This window comes from Sorex araneus, chromosome X (assembly GCF_027595985.1).
Source record: "Sorex araneus isolate mSorAra2 chromosome X, mSorAra2.pri, whole genome shotgun sequence".
NCBI lineage: Eukaryota > Metazoa > Chordata > Mammalia > Eulipotyphla > Soricidae > Sorex > Sorex araneus.
The window spans coordinates 204,976,521-204,992,907 of NC_073313.1; the positions used below are offsets into that span (position 1 = coordinate 204,976,521).

Here is a 16,387-nt window from a genome sequence, read left to right on the forward strand (position 1 = left end):
GGTTACAATCAGAAAACTGGCTTGTACAATTAAGGAGACGTTAACACAATACTAACACAAAATACAGAAAAAGTCTGTGGTTTGAGTGTGTGTGAGCACGTGTGTAGCAGACTGATATGGAAAAGGTAAGAGTTTTCCTTTTTGTCTCTTTAGTAACTAGTTCTGAATAGAATGCACTAGATTCCTGTGAAGCATTTAGGCAGCACTATTAACTAAGTAAAAATAAGACTTTCAAAATTTATCTGTAAGTATTTGATACTCATGAGAAAAGAGGTCGGGAGAAAGAAGTTTGAATGTTAACACGTATGCAGTAACTCAGAAAGCTATTCAAGGAAAATATGAAGTGTAAGGAGAAAAGGGGCCGGAGACAGATCCCTACAGAATTTTACAAACTGGTAGAGAAAATTACGTATGTAAAAATCTCAAGAAGATACTGCCAGAGAATTTAAAGTGAAAATTCAGATAAGGATGTATTACCAAGATTAAGGCAAGAAGAGTCTTTTAGGGTACAGGTGGAAGTGGGACGGAGATAAAAACAACATTCAGCCAAGGGAAAGACCAACATTTAGGGCATTTACCATCAAGGAAATTGTTAACCCTAAAAACAATTTCAGGTGAGAAAGGAGAAAATGAAAAGACAAGAAGAGACTAAGCACACAAAGTGTTTAAAGAAATCTGATAATGAAAACGAGAGACTATGGAGCCTAGAGTAAAATTCATAACTAAGGGAGCTATTTTTTGTTTTCTAATAGAACTGAACTAAAAGAGGAAAAGGCACAAGATATGCAGTAGAGGATGAGAATCAGACCATGAAATTCTTCCAAAAAGGAAAAATACATTCATATAAAATACTGAAGGGGAGTGTATGCGCCCGTGCATCAAGTGTATGTATTTACTACTAACATAAATTGATAAAGTTTACGCTATGTTTAGATTCATCTATACATCAAAAAGTTTTAATAATGATGTTATATGGGGCATGGAAGCATGCTTTTCATATTTTATCATGTTCTTCCAAATATTCATTTTTTTAATGGTAAGCATGTAAACTTTTTTCAAATGTGTATGTCCCTTGAATTATATTCATTGTTAATGCATAAAAATTACCAAAAAAAGCAAAAAGGGGAAAAATACCTACAACTTGTCAAGGTACTGCTTTACAGTTGAAAAATATATTATTCACATTAGTTAATATTCAGAAAAAAATTATTGGAGACACTGAAGAGCAAAACTGGTAACTTTAATTGGGGCTGGAGCGATAGCACAGAAGGTAGGGAGTTTGCCTTGCATGTGGCCAACCCAGGTTCGATTCCCAGCATCCCATATGGTTCCCTGAGCACTACCAGGGGTAAACCCTGTGCATCGCCAGGTGTGACACAAAAAGCAAAAAATACTGGGGCTAATATATGCCCATTTTTAAAATTCAGAATTCAAATTTGGGAACTATTAATTTAGAGATAAAATTTCAAGACTGTCTTCCTGACTAGAGCTATTATATTACTTAGTTGTTGGTTTAATTGTAAGTAACATCCTTTACTAAAATGTATGGTCACTGTCAGTACTTTTAAAAAGAATTAAATGGAGGCTTACAGTTGTGGTAAATTCGGTCTAACAAAGGGATCATTTTCTGCTCCATTGACAGCTTTGTTTTTCCTCTGTTTTGGTTCTGAATTGGTAGAGGGTGCCTGAGAATTATTAGCAGTGGGAGGTTTGCGTTTGGCCAGAAGTTTCCTTTGTCTTTCAATGTCTTCCCTTTGTTGGTTCACCCATTCTTGCTGCCTGTATAGAAATAGAATTTAAAAACTGTATCAAACATTTTATTACTTTTCAGTTAAGATATAGAGACTCATATAATATAGTCTTAATTAATTGCATGCCTGCCCAACCCTGTTATACATCGTAATCCAGGTTTCATTTTAATTATTTGTTAAAACAGATCTTCCCTAAATAACCTGGACTGGGAAAAGTTATGTTGCCATAGATGATTTATCATATATAAATAGGCTATATCACTCCACGAATATAGAGACTACCGATATGTTATAGTGTACTATAATCTCAAGAGAGCCTGGCAAGCTACCAAGAATATCCCGCCTGCACGGCAAAGCCTGGCAAGCTACCCGAGGTGTATTGGATATGCCAAAAACAGTAACAACAAATCTCACAATGGAGAAGTTACTGATGCACGCTTGAGCAAACTGATGAACAATGGGACGACAGTCCTACAGTGTATAGTGTCAGTATCCAGCATATATTAGGTATTCAATAAGTTATTTGTTGAATGAAATAAATGAGCTATTAAAGAAAAAAAGTTTTAAATGTAGAGGGTTTTTTTGGCTATTCCCAGTGGTGCTAAGGTTTTAAACCTTGCTCTGTACTCAAGGATCACTCCTGGTAGGACTTGGGGACTGTATGAGATGGTGGGGATTGAAATCAGGTCTGCTGCGTGTGAGACAAACGCTTTACTTGCTATACAACCTCTCTCTGGTCCTTGAGAGTAGATTTTCATACAAGCATCTCATCACTTAATATTTGTAGAAAAACTTAATAAAAGGCAAGTATGAATCTAATAACTCATATTCTATGTTTATCTGTTAAAAAATTCTGGGAATGAATAAGCTATATTTTAAAAAAGAGAAAAAAAACCTTGATTTTTTAAAAATAAATTATTTATTTTTAATTAGTGAATCAACGTGAGGGTACAGTTTCAGTTTTATACATTTTTGTGCTTGTGTTTCCCCCATACAAAGTTTAAGAACCCATCCCTTCACTAGTGCCCATTCTCTAACACCAGTAAATCCAGCATCTCTCCCGCCCTCCCCAGTCCCATCTCCCCCCACCCCACACTGCCACTATGGCAGGGTATTCCCTTTTGATCTCTCTCTCTGATTAGGTGTTGTGGTTTGCAATAAAGGTGTTCAGTGGCCATTGTGTTCAGTCTCTAGTCTATATTTGGCATGCATCACCCTTCCCCCGCATGACCTCCGACCACATTTTACTTGGTGTTCCCTTCTCTGAGTTGCCCAGAATGAGAGACCAGCCTCCAAGCCATGGGGACAACCTCCTGGTACTTATTTCTACTATTCTTGGGTGTTAGTCTTATAGTCTATTATTCTATATTCCACAGATGAGTGCAATCTTTCTATGTCTGTCTCTCTCTTTCTGACTCATTTCACTTAGCATGATACTTTCCATGCTGATCCACTTATATGCAAACGTCATGACCTCATTCTTTCTAACAGCTGCGTAGTATTCCATTGTATAGATGTACCAGAGTTTCTTCAACCAGTCATCTCTTCTAGGGTACTCGGGTTTTTTCCAGATTCTGGCTATTGTAAACAGTGCTGCGATGAACATATAAGTGCAGATGTCATTTCGACTATACTTTTTGGCTTTTCTGGGATATATTCCCAGCAGTGGTATTGCTGGGTCAAATGGGAGCTCAACCTCTAATTTTTTGAGAATCGTCCATATTGTTTTCCAAAAGGGTTGAACTAGTCGGATTTCCCACCAGCAGTGTAGAAGGGTCCCTTTCTCCCCACATCCTCTCCAACAGCGAAAAACCCTTGATTTTAATGTAACAAATTTAGAGAGAACTGTGACAATTTAAATGAAATAAGAAAAAACAACAATATTACTGTTTTCTTTTCGAGAATCCACAGCTTATCATTTCTAAAAACTAATTCAATAGAATTAAAAAAATTAAAATTTTTTTCTGAGAAAGAAAACAAAGAAAAATATTGCATCTGTTACAAAAATATAGGATGAAGATTTTTAGTAGTTTGCCCAGAGCATTAAGTAGAACACCATGATGTTTTAAAAACCACTGCTCCCACAGCATTTTAAGATTTTATAACTGACACCAGGTTCCCTTTTAGATTATGTCCCCAAACTATAACTTAGAAACTATAACTTAGAAACTCTACACAGTTATGACACTTAGATCTAAAATAAATCAAGAGTTTCAATTTCCTTGCCACCCCCAATCCCATTCAAACTAGAACTACAGAACTTGTACTTCTCTTGGTAGAAATGAGTGTTAATAGCTTTACACACACTTCCTTCTGCTATGGTTTTAATTAGTAGTAGTAAAAGAGGTAGGAGTGGAAGAACCAAGAACAACTTAAGTAGATCTTCACTGAAAAGCTCAAGAATAGTAAAACCAGCACAAGACTAATCCAGTTTTCAATTGGAAAGGATAATAAACCTGTTTTAAAAAAAAAATCAACTTTTAAAGCTACTTTAGAGTACAATAAAAATGTTATAAACCAGACTTCCAGTTCATTATAAAATGATGTAACTCAAGAAAGAGCAAGAAGAGCCAGAGGGAAGAGATGCATGGGTAAGGATGTGAAACAGTGGGTGTGCCACTCTATAACCTCCACACATGCCTCATTCTGGAAGTGCTAGACTGACTTCAAACAGCTCACTGAAGTTTTAACCTCCTGCAAAATTTGTATTTATATTATGTTACTTAATCTTTGCTTTTAGTAGCATAAGTTCTTGCTTAGGAGACACTGAAATTTTGTTTTCTATAGAAATGTATCTTCCTATTTAGCTCAAACATTTCTTGTGAACACTACTTTTTCAACAATGTATCCTTTAATACTATTTTCACCTGTCATAAAAAAACAATTGTTTTGTTTTTAAACAATACAATACTTTCTAAACAATACTGTTTTGTTGTTTGTTTTTTTTTTGTCACACCTGGCGATGCTCAGGGGTTACTCCTGACTCTGCGCTCAGCAATCACTCCTGGCATTGCTCATTGACCATACAGGGTACTTGAAATCGAACCCACATGCAAGGCAAATGCCCTCTCCACTGTACTATCACTCCAGCCCCACTAAAACTTAATTCTAATGACACACACTACATAGGAACTTTTCATAGCACCCAATTAGTCATAGAAACCCAAATTTTGTAGCATCCCAAGGACACTGACCTTTATTATAGTATACCTATCACCAGGCACATCTGTGCTAAAAAAAAAAGGGCATATAATTGGCTGAGGTAAGTCATCCTATAGAAAGTATGTTAAAAACTGCCATCGAGAACAGCAAAGTTTAATGTCACGTTGTGTAAAATAAAGTTTTCCCTTTATCTTCCTTAATTGAGCTGACTCTTAAAAAGTTGTAGTATATGCTAGTATTCCTGTTTTTCACATAAAAAAATTTCTTTCCCCAGAAAAAACATGGAGCAGCAAAGATCCATACTCCTTAATATATAGTCAGTCTATCCTTACCTGCCACCATCTGAGCTCAGGAAAATATTATAACAACAAAGTTGTCTTTGTTTAATTTACCTCAAAATGCTCAAGGCTTATGTTCAGTCCAACTGATTTATGAGTTATTATATGAGGCAGGAGAGAGAAAAGTTTCTATCTCTTTATGTATGAATAGAGTGGGCAAGAGCTAAATTAAAACAAAAAAGATTAGAAAAAAAACTAAGCAAAAGAATCCCAGGATTTATAAGTTATAGCTACATATCTTCATATAAAAATTTTCATAGAAATATCTATTTCAAATAATATATAAAACTCAAAGGTAAGTTGAATTTCAGAAGATATACTTTTCTTCTGTTCTATCTTCTTTTTAAATATGTTAAATTCTATAATACCAGATAGTAAACATATAGAATATAATTCCAAATCTATAACCTAAAAGCCAATGGAATACATTTTTAAAAAAAATGTAAGAATGACTAACTTTACAAGGTTCTGAAATGCAAAGCCATCTGTCCATTGTTCAGTAAATGAAGCACCATGTCTAACTGTTGTGAAGTGCCCAAGGCGTAATCTGTCTTGCATACTCTTCTCTCTGCTTGACAGTTTTTCTTGCGTACTCTGTAAAAGTCAGGAGGGGTGGAAAATTACTCACTTTCACTCATGTAAATTTTAAAAGCATACAAGGCAAAGGAGTTACAGAAAAGATAAAATGTATTTTAACCTACCTTTTCAATAAGCAGTTTCTTGCTCATTGATATGCACTTATTTAATCGTTCCTTGTATTTTTCAAGTAATTTTTGTTGTTCATCTATTTGCCGTCTGAGATCACAGTTAGCCTAAAGTATAGGAGAAAATTAAAAGGTCTATAATTTAGTGTATTTTCGACACTTTGAAATAGGTATCTTATAATTTAAGTCACTGTGGATCACAAAGTTATTTATAATTGGATTTCTGGCATGCAACATCTCAACACCAGTTCCTTCACCATGTCCACTTCCCTCTACCAATGGCCCCTGTTTCCTTCCCACCCAACAGTCTGAGTACATAAGAGGTAATTTTAAAACTTAATTTTTGGTACTGCGCTTACAATGTTCTTACTGACAGGGTTTCACGTAATCACTTTACCACCTTCCTACACACTCTCTTCTTCTCAGCTGAACACTTCCCTCCACCACTGTCCTACTGGCTGCTACCCCTATGCTTCCTGCTATGCACAATTTTTATGTTCTTTGTTTCTACTGCTTTTGGGCATTTGTTATTCCCCTATGTTTCTTTATATCTGCATATGAGAGAGATTATCCTGGCACTTTAAATATTTTATGGTGTGGAGTTTGTGCCCAATTCAATCAGCTTAATCAATGGCTGAATAAATAGCAGTACTTCTACATTTTTTCTTTTTTTTGGCTTTTTGGGTCACACCCGACGATGCACAGGGGTTACTCCTGGCTCTGCACTCAGGAATTACTCCTGGTGGTGCTTGGGGGACTATATGGGATGCTGAGAATTGAACCCAGGTCGGCCACATGCAAGGCAAATGCCCTACCCACTGTGCTATGGCTCCAGCCCCAGCAGTACTCCTACATTAAAAAAAAAAATTATGTTTTGTGTAAGTTACATAAAAAATAATTGATTAAAAATATATATAGAAATATATATAAAAAATTAAATACTTGCTTAGCAGGAGATAATATAGTTAAATGCTATTTAATTATACAGCAGAAAGCATGTAAAATTTGTATGCACACCCCATGTGTTCAAAACCACATGTTAAGGTATATAAAGGTAGCTAAATAAAGTACATTACCCTTACTTTAGTTCAATTTTTTTATTTTTAAAACAGGGATGGGTCATGGGGAGAGAGCTCAACAGGCTGGAGTGAATGATTTGCATACAGAAACTCTGGGTTTCATCTCTGGTACCTGATTAGTTCCCTGAACCCACCAAGTGTGTCCCAGGAAACAACCAAAATCTTCTTGAAATAAATCAAGGTAACGTTTTACTCATTTGGTTAAAAATGAAATATAGGATCAGGAATGCAACTGTGGGAGAGCACTGCCTTGACTGTGTAAGGTTTAATTCCCCCTGCACTGCAAAAACAAAAACAACCTCACCCCCTCCACAAAATAAAACTTAACAAAAAAACATAAAAACATAAAAAACATGGGGGAAAAAAAACCGAAATGTGGTCTATAAATTATCTAAGAGTGAAAATACGTGAGCTCTTCGGAGTGGGGTGAAGATGGCTATGAGCACCCCTGGGACATCAGCACAAAGAAAGCATAGACACTGAAGAGGGCATAGCAACCTGCAAAGGTGAGAACCTTGTCATCACAACTCTTGGAAGACACAACTCTGGAATGAAGAACTGTGAGCAAGTCCAGGGCTAAGGAGTGCTTCCCCTTAGGGGAGGGGAGTCTCAGAAGTCTCAGAAGCTGAACGAGGAGAGAGAACCCCAAAGAGTCCTCTAGGTTGGTATCAGACAGAAAACACCAACCTGGGATGGGATGGGAGACTATTGAATGCAAAGGACTTACAGAACATTCGTTTTTGGTTTTGATTTGTTTGCTTTTTGTGTCACAACTGGTAAACACTCAGAGGTTACTCCTGGCTCTGCACTCAGGAATTACTTCTGGCGGTACTTGGAAGACCATATGTGATCTCATGGATTGGACCCGGGTTGGCCACATGCAAGGCAAAACGCCCTACCTGCTGTACTATGGCTTCAGAACATTCGTTTCTTAATCAGCACATGCTAAAATCTCAGGGCTCACTGAATCCAACAGCCAGACATCACCTAGGCATACCACTTCAAGAGAGGTGCCATCTCAATAAAACCTGAAAGGTTTGTGGCCTGAGCTGACAGGGTCCTGTCCAACAAACAGGTTCCAGTTGGAAGTTCAGGTTTCTTACATAATTCAGCTTTGTACTAATACTCCAGTGTCCTAGAGTCCTGGACTTTTGTTAAACTCAACATAAAGTGCCACCACACCTGGTGAGTCCCACCCAGGAGGGTCTAAGCACCTTTGGACTCACTGTTCTAGGTTCCACCCAGGTTACATCTGCCATTCAACCTCGCAAACTCAGAGCTGCAGCCAGTTCAGAATCAGAGAGAGCTCCCACAGAGCAGGTGCTCCAGAATTAACCCCCAATCTAAGCTGGAACGCACCAAGTGCAAAGGATCCAAAGGGTCCAGTTCTGTTCCTGTGCCTACTGTGTAACAAAGAGAATGGAAACAGGCAGTGCCCAGCACAGACAGGATGCAGGTCTCCCTAGGCAATAGTTGGGGGCTGACATTCCTGAGAAAGCAAGCTGGAGGTGTCGTCTTCAAAGAGGTACTGGTAAATACAATAATTCCCCATCAGCTATAAAGATCAGCTTGTTAAACATAAGTTATTGGGTACACATGACCACATCTCCAGTCACTGGTCAACTAGATGGGCTGAAACACCACATACTAGTAGACACCAATAACTGCAAACCCAAGGCCAGAGGGTTAGCTAGTCCTTGGTGTCATAGCAGCTACTAGGCACAGGGGCCACAATTCCCTATAGTCATTCAAATACACATGAAGCAGAGCCACAGGCAGCTGATTGATCTAACAAGCACTTAAGAAATTCTCACAAGGCATTTGTGGCTGCCAGAAATTAGTAAGATCATAAGGCACTGAACTAATACTGAGAACAAAGTACTAGATTGCTGCACAGAAACTCAAAAGCTCCACCCTTAGATCCCACTAAGCACCAGGAATATTGAAAAAAAAAAAAAAAGAAGAAATACAGTCCCATTAGATAGGGACAGAAGCACAGGGAAAGTCCTTAAGTACATCAGAACTTTTCATGCTGCCTGAGAATGATTTAAGAGCAAAAATCTTCTCAATGTTTAGTGAGCCAAGAAAAAAAAAAATCACTAAAACAGATTCAATAAACTTGAAAAACTGATGGAAAAAAAATTAAGGAATTCATTGAAACAATTGAAAAAGCTAAAGAAAATACAGTAGCATAACGTTTTTGGTAGAAAACAGAAAGAGTGGCCTTAAGGACAAGATATAATGCAGCATCAAAAGAAGAGGAATGGGGCTAGCACTGTACAAGAGGTTAAGAGTTTTGCCTTGGAGGCACCTGAGCCAAGTTCAATCCATTGCACTGCATATGGCTCCTCAGGCACCACCGGGGATTACTCCTGAGCACTGTCGAGGGTAGCCCCCAAACCAACAGAACAATACGAAATAAGAATTCTAAAGGAGAGGAAAAAAAGAAAGGGAGGGGGCTGGAGCAATAGCACAGTGGGTAGGGGGTTTGCCTTGCACATGGCAGACCTGGGTTCGATTCCCAGCATCCCATATGGTCCCCTGAGCACTGCCGGGAGTTAATTCCGGAGTGCATGAGCCAAGAGTAACCCCTGTGCATCGCCGGTGTGACCCAAAAAGCCAAAAAAAAAAAAAAAAAAGAAAAGAAAGGGAAAGTATGGCTGGTGGAAGAGATAATAGTTGAGAACTATCCCAGTTTAAGGGAGACCTGTGCATTGACCCAGGAGACCCAAAGAGTATCCAAAAGAAAAAAACAAACCCAGAAAAACAAGCCACACTGTTAAAAAATGGTAAGAACTGAAAAGAGACCACGTAAGGTAGCAAGAGAGAAGTAACGTCTCAAATATAAGGAAAATAATATAAAATTCCCACAGATTTCTCAGATGAAACTCTAAATATGAGAAGCAATTATTTAGAGTTTCTACTGAGAGAAAAGAATTACTGAGAGAAAATTACTGAGAGAAAAGAATCTGCAACCAAGAAAGAATGTGCTATCCTGCAAGGGGATCACTCAGATCTGAGTTATAAAAGCATTCTCAAACAGGAGCTCAAGAGATATGCATTATCTATAACATCATTGTAAGGAATAGTTATTAGGCTTCTACTGAAAAAGAAAAGGCTGAATGACAAAAATGGCCAATATCTGCACAGAAATATGGCAACCAATCACTGAATTCTTCAATCAAAAAGCACAGGGCAGCTGGATGAGTCCAAAAACAAAATCACAACTTTTCACTGACTATAGGAGACACTTGAGTTCTCAAAAGTAACACCAGTTGAGAATGAAGGCTGTGACATGCTCCAGGCCACACCCACACGCTTGGGCCAAGCCTCATGCATGAGTGATGTCCGACAAAACCCAGGTAATGCGGAACTTTGTGACCTTGGACTCTGGGCTCAACGGACCACAAGCGGAGATCCTCTGCCTGTTTCCCCCAGGGCAACCCAGGGGTCACGCCCACAGACCATCTCCTGATAATCTCCTCATTGGCCACCATCCAGATCATGCGACTTTTTCTCCCAGAAGGGAGCAACGTGATGCCCACCCGCCATAGCCATGTCACTGGACTCCTCGCCAGGTTGTTTCACCCAGAGCGCCCCAGAGGGGGGTGGGTGAGAGCCTTCCCCGCTCCAAGGAACCCAGTGCTGGCAACTGAAAATCTCCAGAACCCAACCACCACCATGCTCAAGGCCACTCCTGACATGTTTGGGCAGAGCTTCACGCATGAGTGAAAGTATTCCTGGACCTCGCAACACATTATAAGACACTCCCTACCCATTCCCCATTAAGTACCACACCACATTTGATAGAGTTCAAATAGTAGGCAACAAATCATAGAGGGAAATATATACGTATATATATATATGCATATATACACTTTCAAATATATACACAGAAGCTCACATCACTCAACCTTTAACAACATGTTAGTGATATCTTAAAGAATGTCTTAATGACCACTGCCAAAATAGAACAATCTTCACACTGTTTCCTCTATAGATACTTTTTTGTAGCATTTTCAGTGGTTTTTCATAACAGACAATACAAAATATATTATTTTGTTTGTGCATTGAGACAAGGATTGGGAAACATCCCAAATTTGGTGGTGGAAAGGTGTAAAGGTGGTGGGATTGGTGTTTGAATATTAAATGTAATCAAATATTGAAAACTACCATACAAAATAAAAAAAATTAAAAAAAAAAAGAACGAGGGCTGTTTGCCTCATGAACTGGGGGACAAGGCACCTAGAATAGAGAATGGGTCACTAAGTCAATGATGGTTGGTGGGATTGTGCGCGATGGGAGATGTGTACTGAAAATAGATTAAAGGACCAAACATGATAGCCTCTCAATATCTGTGTTGCAAACCATAATGCCCAAAAATAGAGATAGAGTATGGGGGAAATTGTCTGCCATAGAGGCAGGGGGTGGGTTGGGATATGGGGGTATACTTGGGGACATTGGTGGTTCTAGAAACTGTGCACTGGTGGAGGGATGGGTTTTCAATCATTCTATGACTGCAACTCAAACATGAAAGCTTAAAAGAATGAAGGCTTTAAAATAATCATAAGGCTAATCCTAATTATAAAAATAAACAAGGTAAGCCATAACTGTATTAGATCAAATAGCAATAAAACTAAAGAGAATAAAGAGGAATGGAAATTACATACTGATTAAAGGGTCAGTAGATCAACAGGATTTAACTCTTTAACATAAATGCAGACGCCATTGGGCAATACTAGCAAGAGACAGGGATGAATGGAGACGTTACTGGCAACCGCTCGAGCAACTTGGTGAACAACAAGACGACAAGTGATACATCATAAATGTACAGAATAAAGGGGTAAAGAAGTGATAAAGCAACTGCTAACAGACCTGAGGAGATAGGTCGACAGCAACATAATAGTTGTAGTACAAAACTTTTAATACCCTACTTTTGTCATTGGACAGATCAACTGAAGAGCAATCAATAAAGAAACAAGAGTCCTAAGTGAGGAACTGGAAAAAAATGGGACTAAGATATATGTACAGGATCCTCCTCCAACTCCAAAGCAGAATGCACATTCTTATACAGTGCAAATGGGACATTCTCCAGGATTGATCACACGCTGGGGCACAATTTTACTGTTCATAAAGTTACAAAAATAAAAATTCCACCAACTTCAAAACAATACCATAAAGGTAGATTAATTATAAAAATAAGGCTTGGGAAAGCCCCAACAGTTGGAAAGCAAACAACATATTATTAAATAACTACATGATCAAAGAGGAAAATCAAAGAAGAAACAGATTCCCTGACATAAACGAGAATGAAGATGTAAGCTATCAGAATCTGAGACACAGCAAAAGCAATTACTAAGGGGATTCAAAGATACACTGGCTTACATTAAGGAAATAAAAAGCTCAAGTCAGTAACCCAACCTCACAGCATGAGACACTGGAAAAAGAACAAATAGAAGGAATAAATATCAGAGCAGAAATCAATTATATAGAATAAACCAATGCAAAGGGTCAATGAAACCAGGACATGTTTTTTTCAAAGAATAAACAAGATTGACAAACCCTCAGCTAGACTCACAAGGACAAAGACAAGAGAAAACTCAAATAAGATCATAGGTGAAAAAAAAGAAATTACAACACCTGAGGATTACAAAAGATCAGAGAGGTTACTATGAACAACTTTATACCACTAAATTGGAGAACCGTGAAGAGTCATTACAACATTCCATGACTGGATCAGGAGGAAGAAAACCTGAACAGACCAATCACAAGGAAATTGAAACAGTTATTAAAAACATCCCCAAAACAGAAGCCTTGGTCCAAATGGGTTCGCTACCGAGTTCTACCAGAATGATAATGAATTCAATGTCGTTGAAATTTTGATGATTATTGCATTTGATTGCACATAATGTATTAGGTAGGATGGTTGTTTTGATAGTGCTCAACCTTCCAGTCTAGGAACAGAAAATATTTTTCCATTCCTCTTCTATTCTTTCAATAGTGACTTAGCCATTTCCAATGTCAATGTATACATTTTTCACACCCTTCATTACATTGATTCCAAGGAATATGATATTTGGGGATATTATTTTAAATAGGGTTGAGGGACAGAGTTATATTACAGCAAATAATGCACTCGCCTTGCATGCAACTGGCCCAGGTTTAATCCGTGGCACCAAATACAGTATCCTGAGCACAGCCTGGAGTGATCCTTGAGTGTAGAGCACAGTATAAGACCTGGCACACTGGGGATGGCTCCAAACAAAACAAATCTGTTTTTTATTTTAAAGGGCATGGGTTTGATCCTAGCATACAACTGTCCCTGAGCACTCTCAGGAGTAGCCTGTAGGCACAGAGTCAGAAGTTATCCCTGAACACCTCCATAAGTGGTCCAGAAACACAAAGCAGGGAATGGGGGGAGGGTGGTGGTGGAGGTAGGGAATCAACTGAGACCAAATAATGAGCAAAAATCACAATCATCTATTTTACAGAAGAAATGGCTATTAAACATTCTGAAAGATAAACAAAAAATAAATACATAATGAGAGTAAATTACATCTATCAACTGGAGCAAAAAATAAATTAAAAAAAATTGATTATAGGGCCAAAACATAGTATTGCTGGTAAGGCACTTGCTTTGTATGCAGCTGACCCTAATCTTGTCCCCAGTATCATATGGCATCCTAAGCCCCGCCAGGAGTGATCCCTGAAAACAGTCAGAAGGGCTATTTGCATTGCAAGTGGCCTACCTGGATTTGATCCCCAGCAGCCCATATTGTTCCCTATACTCATCAGGAGTGATTGCTGAGCATAAAGCCAGGAGTAAGTCCTGAGCTATGCCAGGTGTGGCCCCAAAACAAATTAAAAACAAAACCCGAAAATACTTAAAAAAAAAAAAGTTGTAACAAGTCTATGCAAGAATAATGACAAACAAAAATAATCTGGTGTCCAATGCTGATAAAGTGTACAGTGATAAAAAACAAATATGCTAACAAAGTGCACTGGGTAAGGTGCTTGCCTTGCACACAAGTGACCTCAGGTTTAAATCCCTCCTACAACATAGGGCTTGCCCTCTGGTCAAAGCCACATGAGATCTTTGGTCACACACCCAGGAGAAAGCCTTAGGAGCAGCTGGGTATAAAGTGTAACTGAAGATGTGCACGATCTGGTTATGTCTTTAAAGCATATCCCATAAAGAAACTCTTCCATATTTACCCTGTAATAATTGCATAAGAGTATTTCCAGTAGAACCATTATCACAATGCCAATATCCATGCTTTACTATGAGTGAAATATACATACTGCATTATAATCACATAAGTTTAATGAAGAAAAGCAAAATGAAAGGTAAGTGGAATATAATTTTGCTTCCTAAAAGTTGAAAAAAAAAAAACGGAGATAATGCTATTAGGAATGTAAATAGCTGGAGATATAGTAAAGGGCTTAAGGTGCTTGCCCTGCACACAGCCAACCCTAGTTCCATTTCTATTATCACATATGGTCCCCCAGAGCACTGCCAGGAGTAAGCTAAAAGCACACCCAGGTATGCTCCAAAATACCAAAACCAGAACAAAAAATGTATGTACACAGCTAATAAATTCATGAATATAAAGGCAATGATAAATAGAAAACTCAGAATAACAGTAAATGAATGTGAGAGAAGGAATATGATAGGATCAGGGAACACACTGGAAGCTGCAAAAGTAGCTGGTTACTATTAGAGATATATAGTGTTAGATTCTAAGTGTTGTCTTTAAAGTATTTCTACATCAATATTTCTTTTTTTTGCTTTTTGGGTCACACCCGGCGATGCACAGGGATCACTCCTGGCTCTGCACTCAGGAATTACCCCTGGAGGTGCTCAGGGGACCATACAGGATGCTGGGAATTGAACCCGGGTCAGCCATGTGCAAGGCAAACGCCCTACCCGCTGTGCTATTGCTCCAGCCCAGTCTACATCAATATTTCTTGATGCTAACTAAAATTAAAATTATAAGGAAAAGCTTTTATACTAAATGCCCAAGTGTTAAATCACATCAGTTTAACAGAACCCTTGAGTTTATAAAGTATCTCTCTGGGATATAATATGACTGAAACCCAATTATGAAAAACTGTGTAACTATCTCACTGTGACTCAATTCAAAAAATAAATAAAATCATATAAAAAAAAGTATCTCACTTTCTGACGATTTTAACAATCAGCAAGTGATAAGAACCACAGCTGTTTCATACTTTACTCTCGATATTTTGTTATGTCTTTTAAATAAAGTTTTCAACTAAACATCTCACAAGATCGATGGTCATATTTCTAAAAAAATTAACTTTCAAAATAACATAAAACGGATGTCCTGTTTGCATTAGCTTCCTCTTCTTTAACTATTTCTCAATTTGAAGAGCTCTCATAAAATAATTCTTTTTAATGTAATTTTTCTAATTGTAGCAAGGGCCACACTTGATGGTGCTCAGGGTCTTAAACATGGACACTTAAGTACTCTATCACTTAAACCACACCCCACACCTTATTTTTTTTTTCCTTTTTGGGTCACACCCAGTGATGCACAGGGATACTCCTGGCTCTGCACTCAGGAATTACTCCTGGTGATGCTCAGGGGACCATATAGGATGCTGGGAATCAAACCCGGGTGGGCTACGTGCAAGGCAAATGCCCTACCCACTGTGCTATTGCTCCAGCCCCCCCACACCTCATTTTTATTTTGAAGTTGATATGTTTATTCATGCCCTTATACAATCAAAAAGCTTATTTATTTATTGTTTTGCTTTTTGGGTCACACCTGGCAATACACAGGGGTTACTCCTGGCTCTGCACTCAGGAATTACTCCTGGCGGTGCTCAGGGGACTATATGGGGTACTGGGAATCGAACCCGGGTTGGCCGAGTGCAAGGCAAACGCCGTACCCGCTGTGCTATCGCTCCAGCCCTAAAAAAGCTTATTTTTTACCCTCAGCTATAGTCCTTTTGTTTCTCTAACCAGCAGTTTCTAAATTATCTCACAAAAATATTTACTCATTTCCCCACCTCCTTGACATATTACTTACCCTGAGCAAGTCATCTATGCGACCTTCCTTCTTTTCTAGATCCTGATTTTTATTACTTTCTAATGCTGCTAATTTCAGCATTGTGAGATCAGTCTAAATAAAAGAAAGCTATTTTATTATCCCCATTATTGCAAGCAAACAAAATTAATTTTATTCTGATTCTAAAGAGAAAAAATTATTTTTGTGTGTAGCTAAGCACACTTTTAATAGCTTTCTAAGTTCCAGTACAATAAGCTTACATAGAAATATTTAGAGGGTTACTAATTTTTTTAGAATATCAGTATGTTGCCCTTTATT

At 38.2% G+C, this 16,387-nt stretch overlaps 1 protein-coding gene across 3 annotated transcripts in view; it reads right to left on the reverse strand.

The window, feature by feature from the left end:
- The window catches only part of TLK1 (tousled like kinase 1), a 145,223-nt gene that overhangs the window by 41,103 nt on the left and 87,733 nt on the right, over positions 1 to 16,387 (reverse strand). For 2 of the 3 annotated variants that reach the window (XM_055120320.1, XM_055120321.1), the window contains 4 exons: positions 16,091 to 16,183; positions 5,953 to 6,063; positions 5,709 to 5,845; positions 1,591 to 1,779 (listed from right to left, as the gene is read on the reverse strand). In XM_055120320.1, coding sequence (XP_054976295.1) covers positions 1,591 to 1,779; positions 5,709 to 5,845; positions 5,953 to 6,063; positions 16,091 to 16,183 — 530 coding nt within the window. The remainder of the gene's footprint in view (positions 1 to 1,590; positions 1,780 to 5,708; positions 5,846 to 5,952; positions 6,064 to 16,090; positions 16,184 to 16,387) is intronic. The other variant, XM_055120322.1, reaches the window with a different exon arrangement.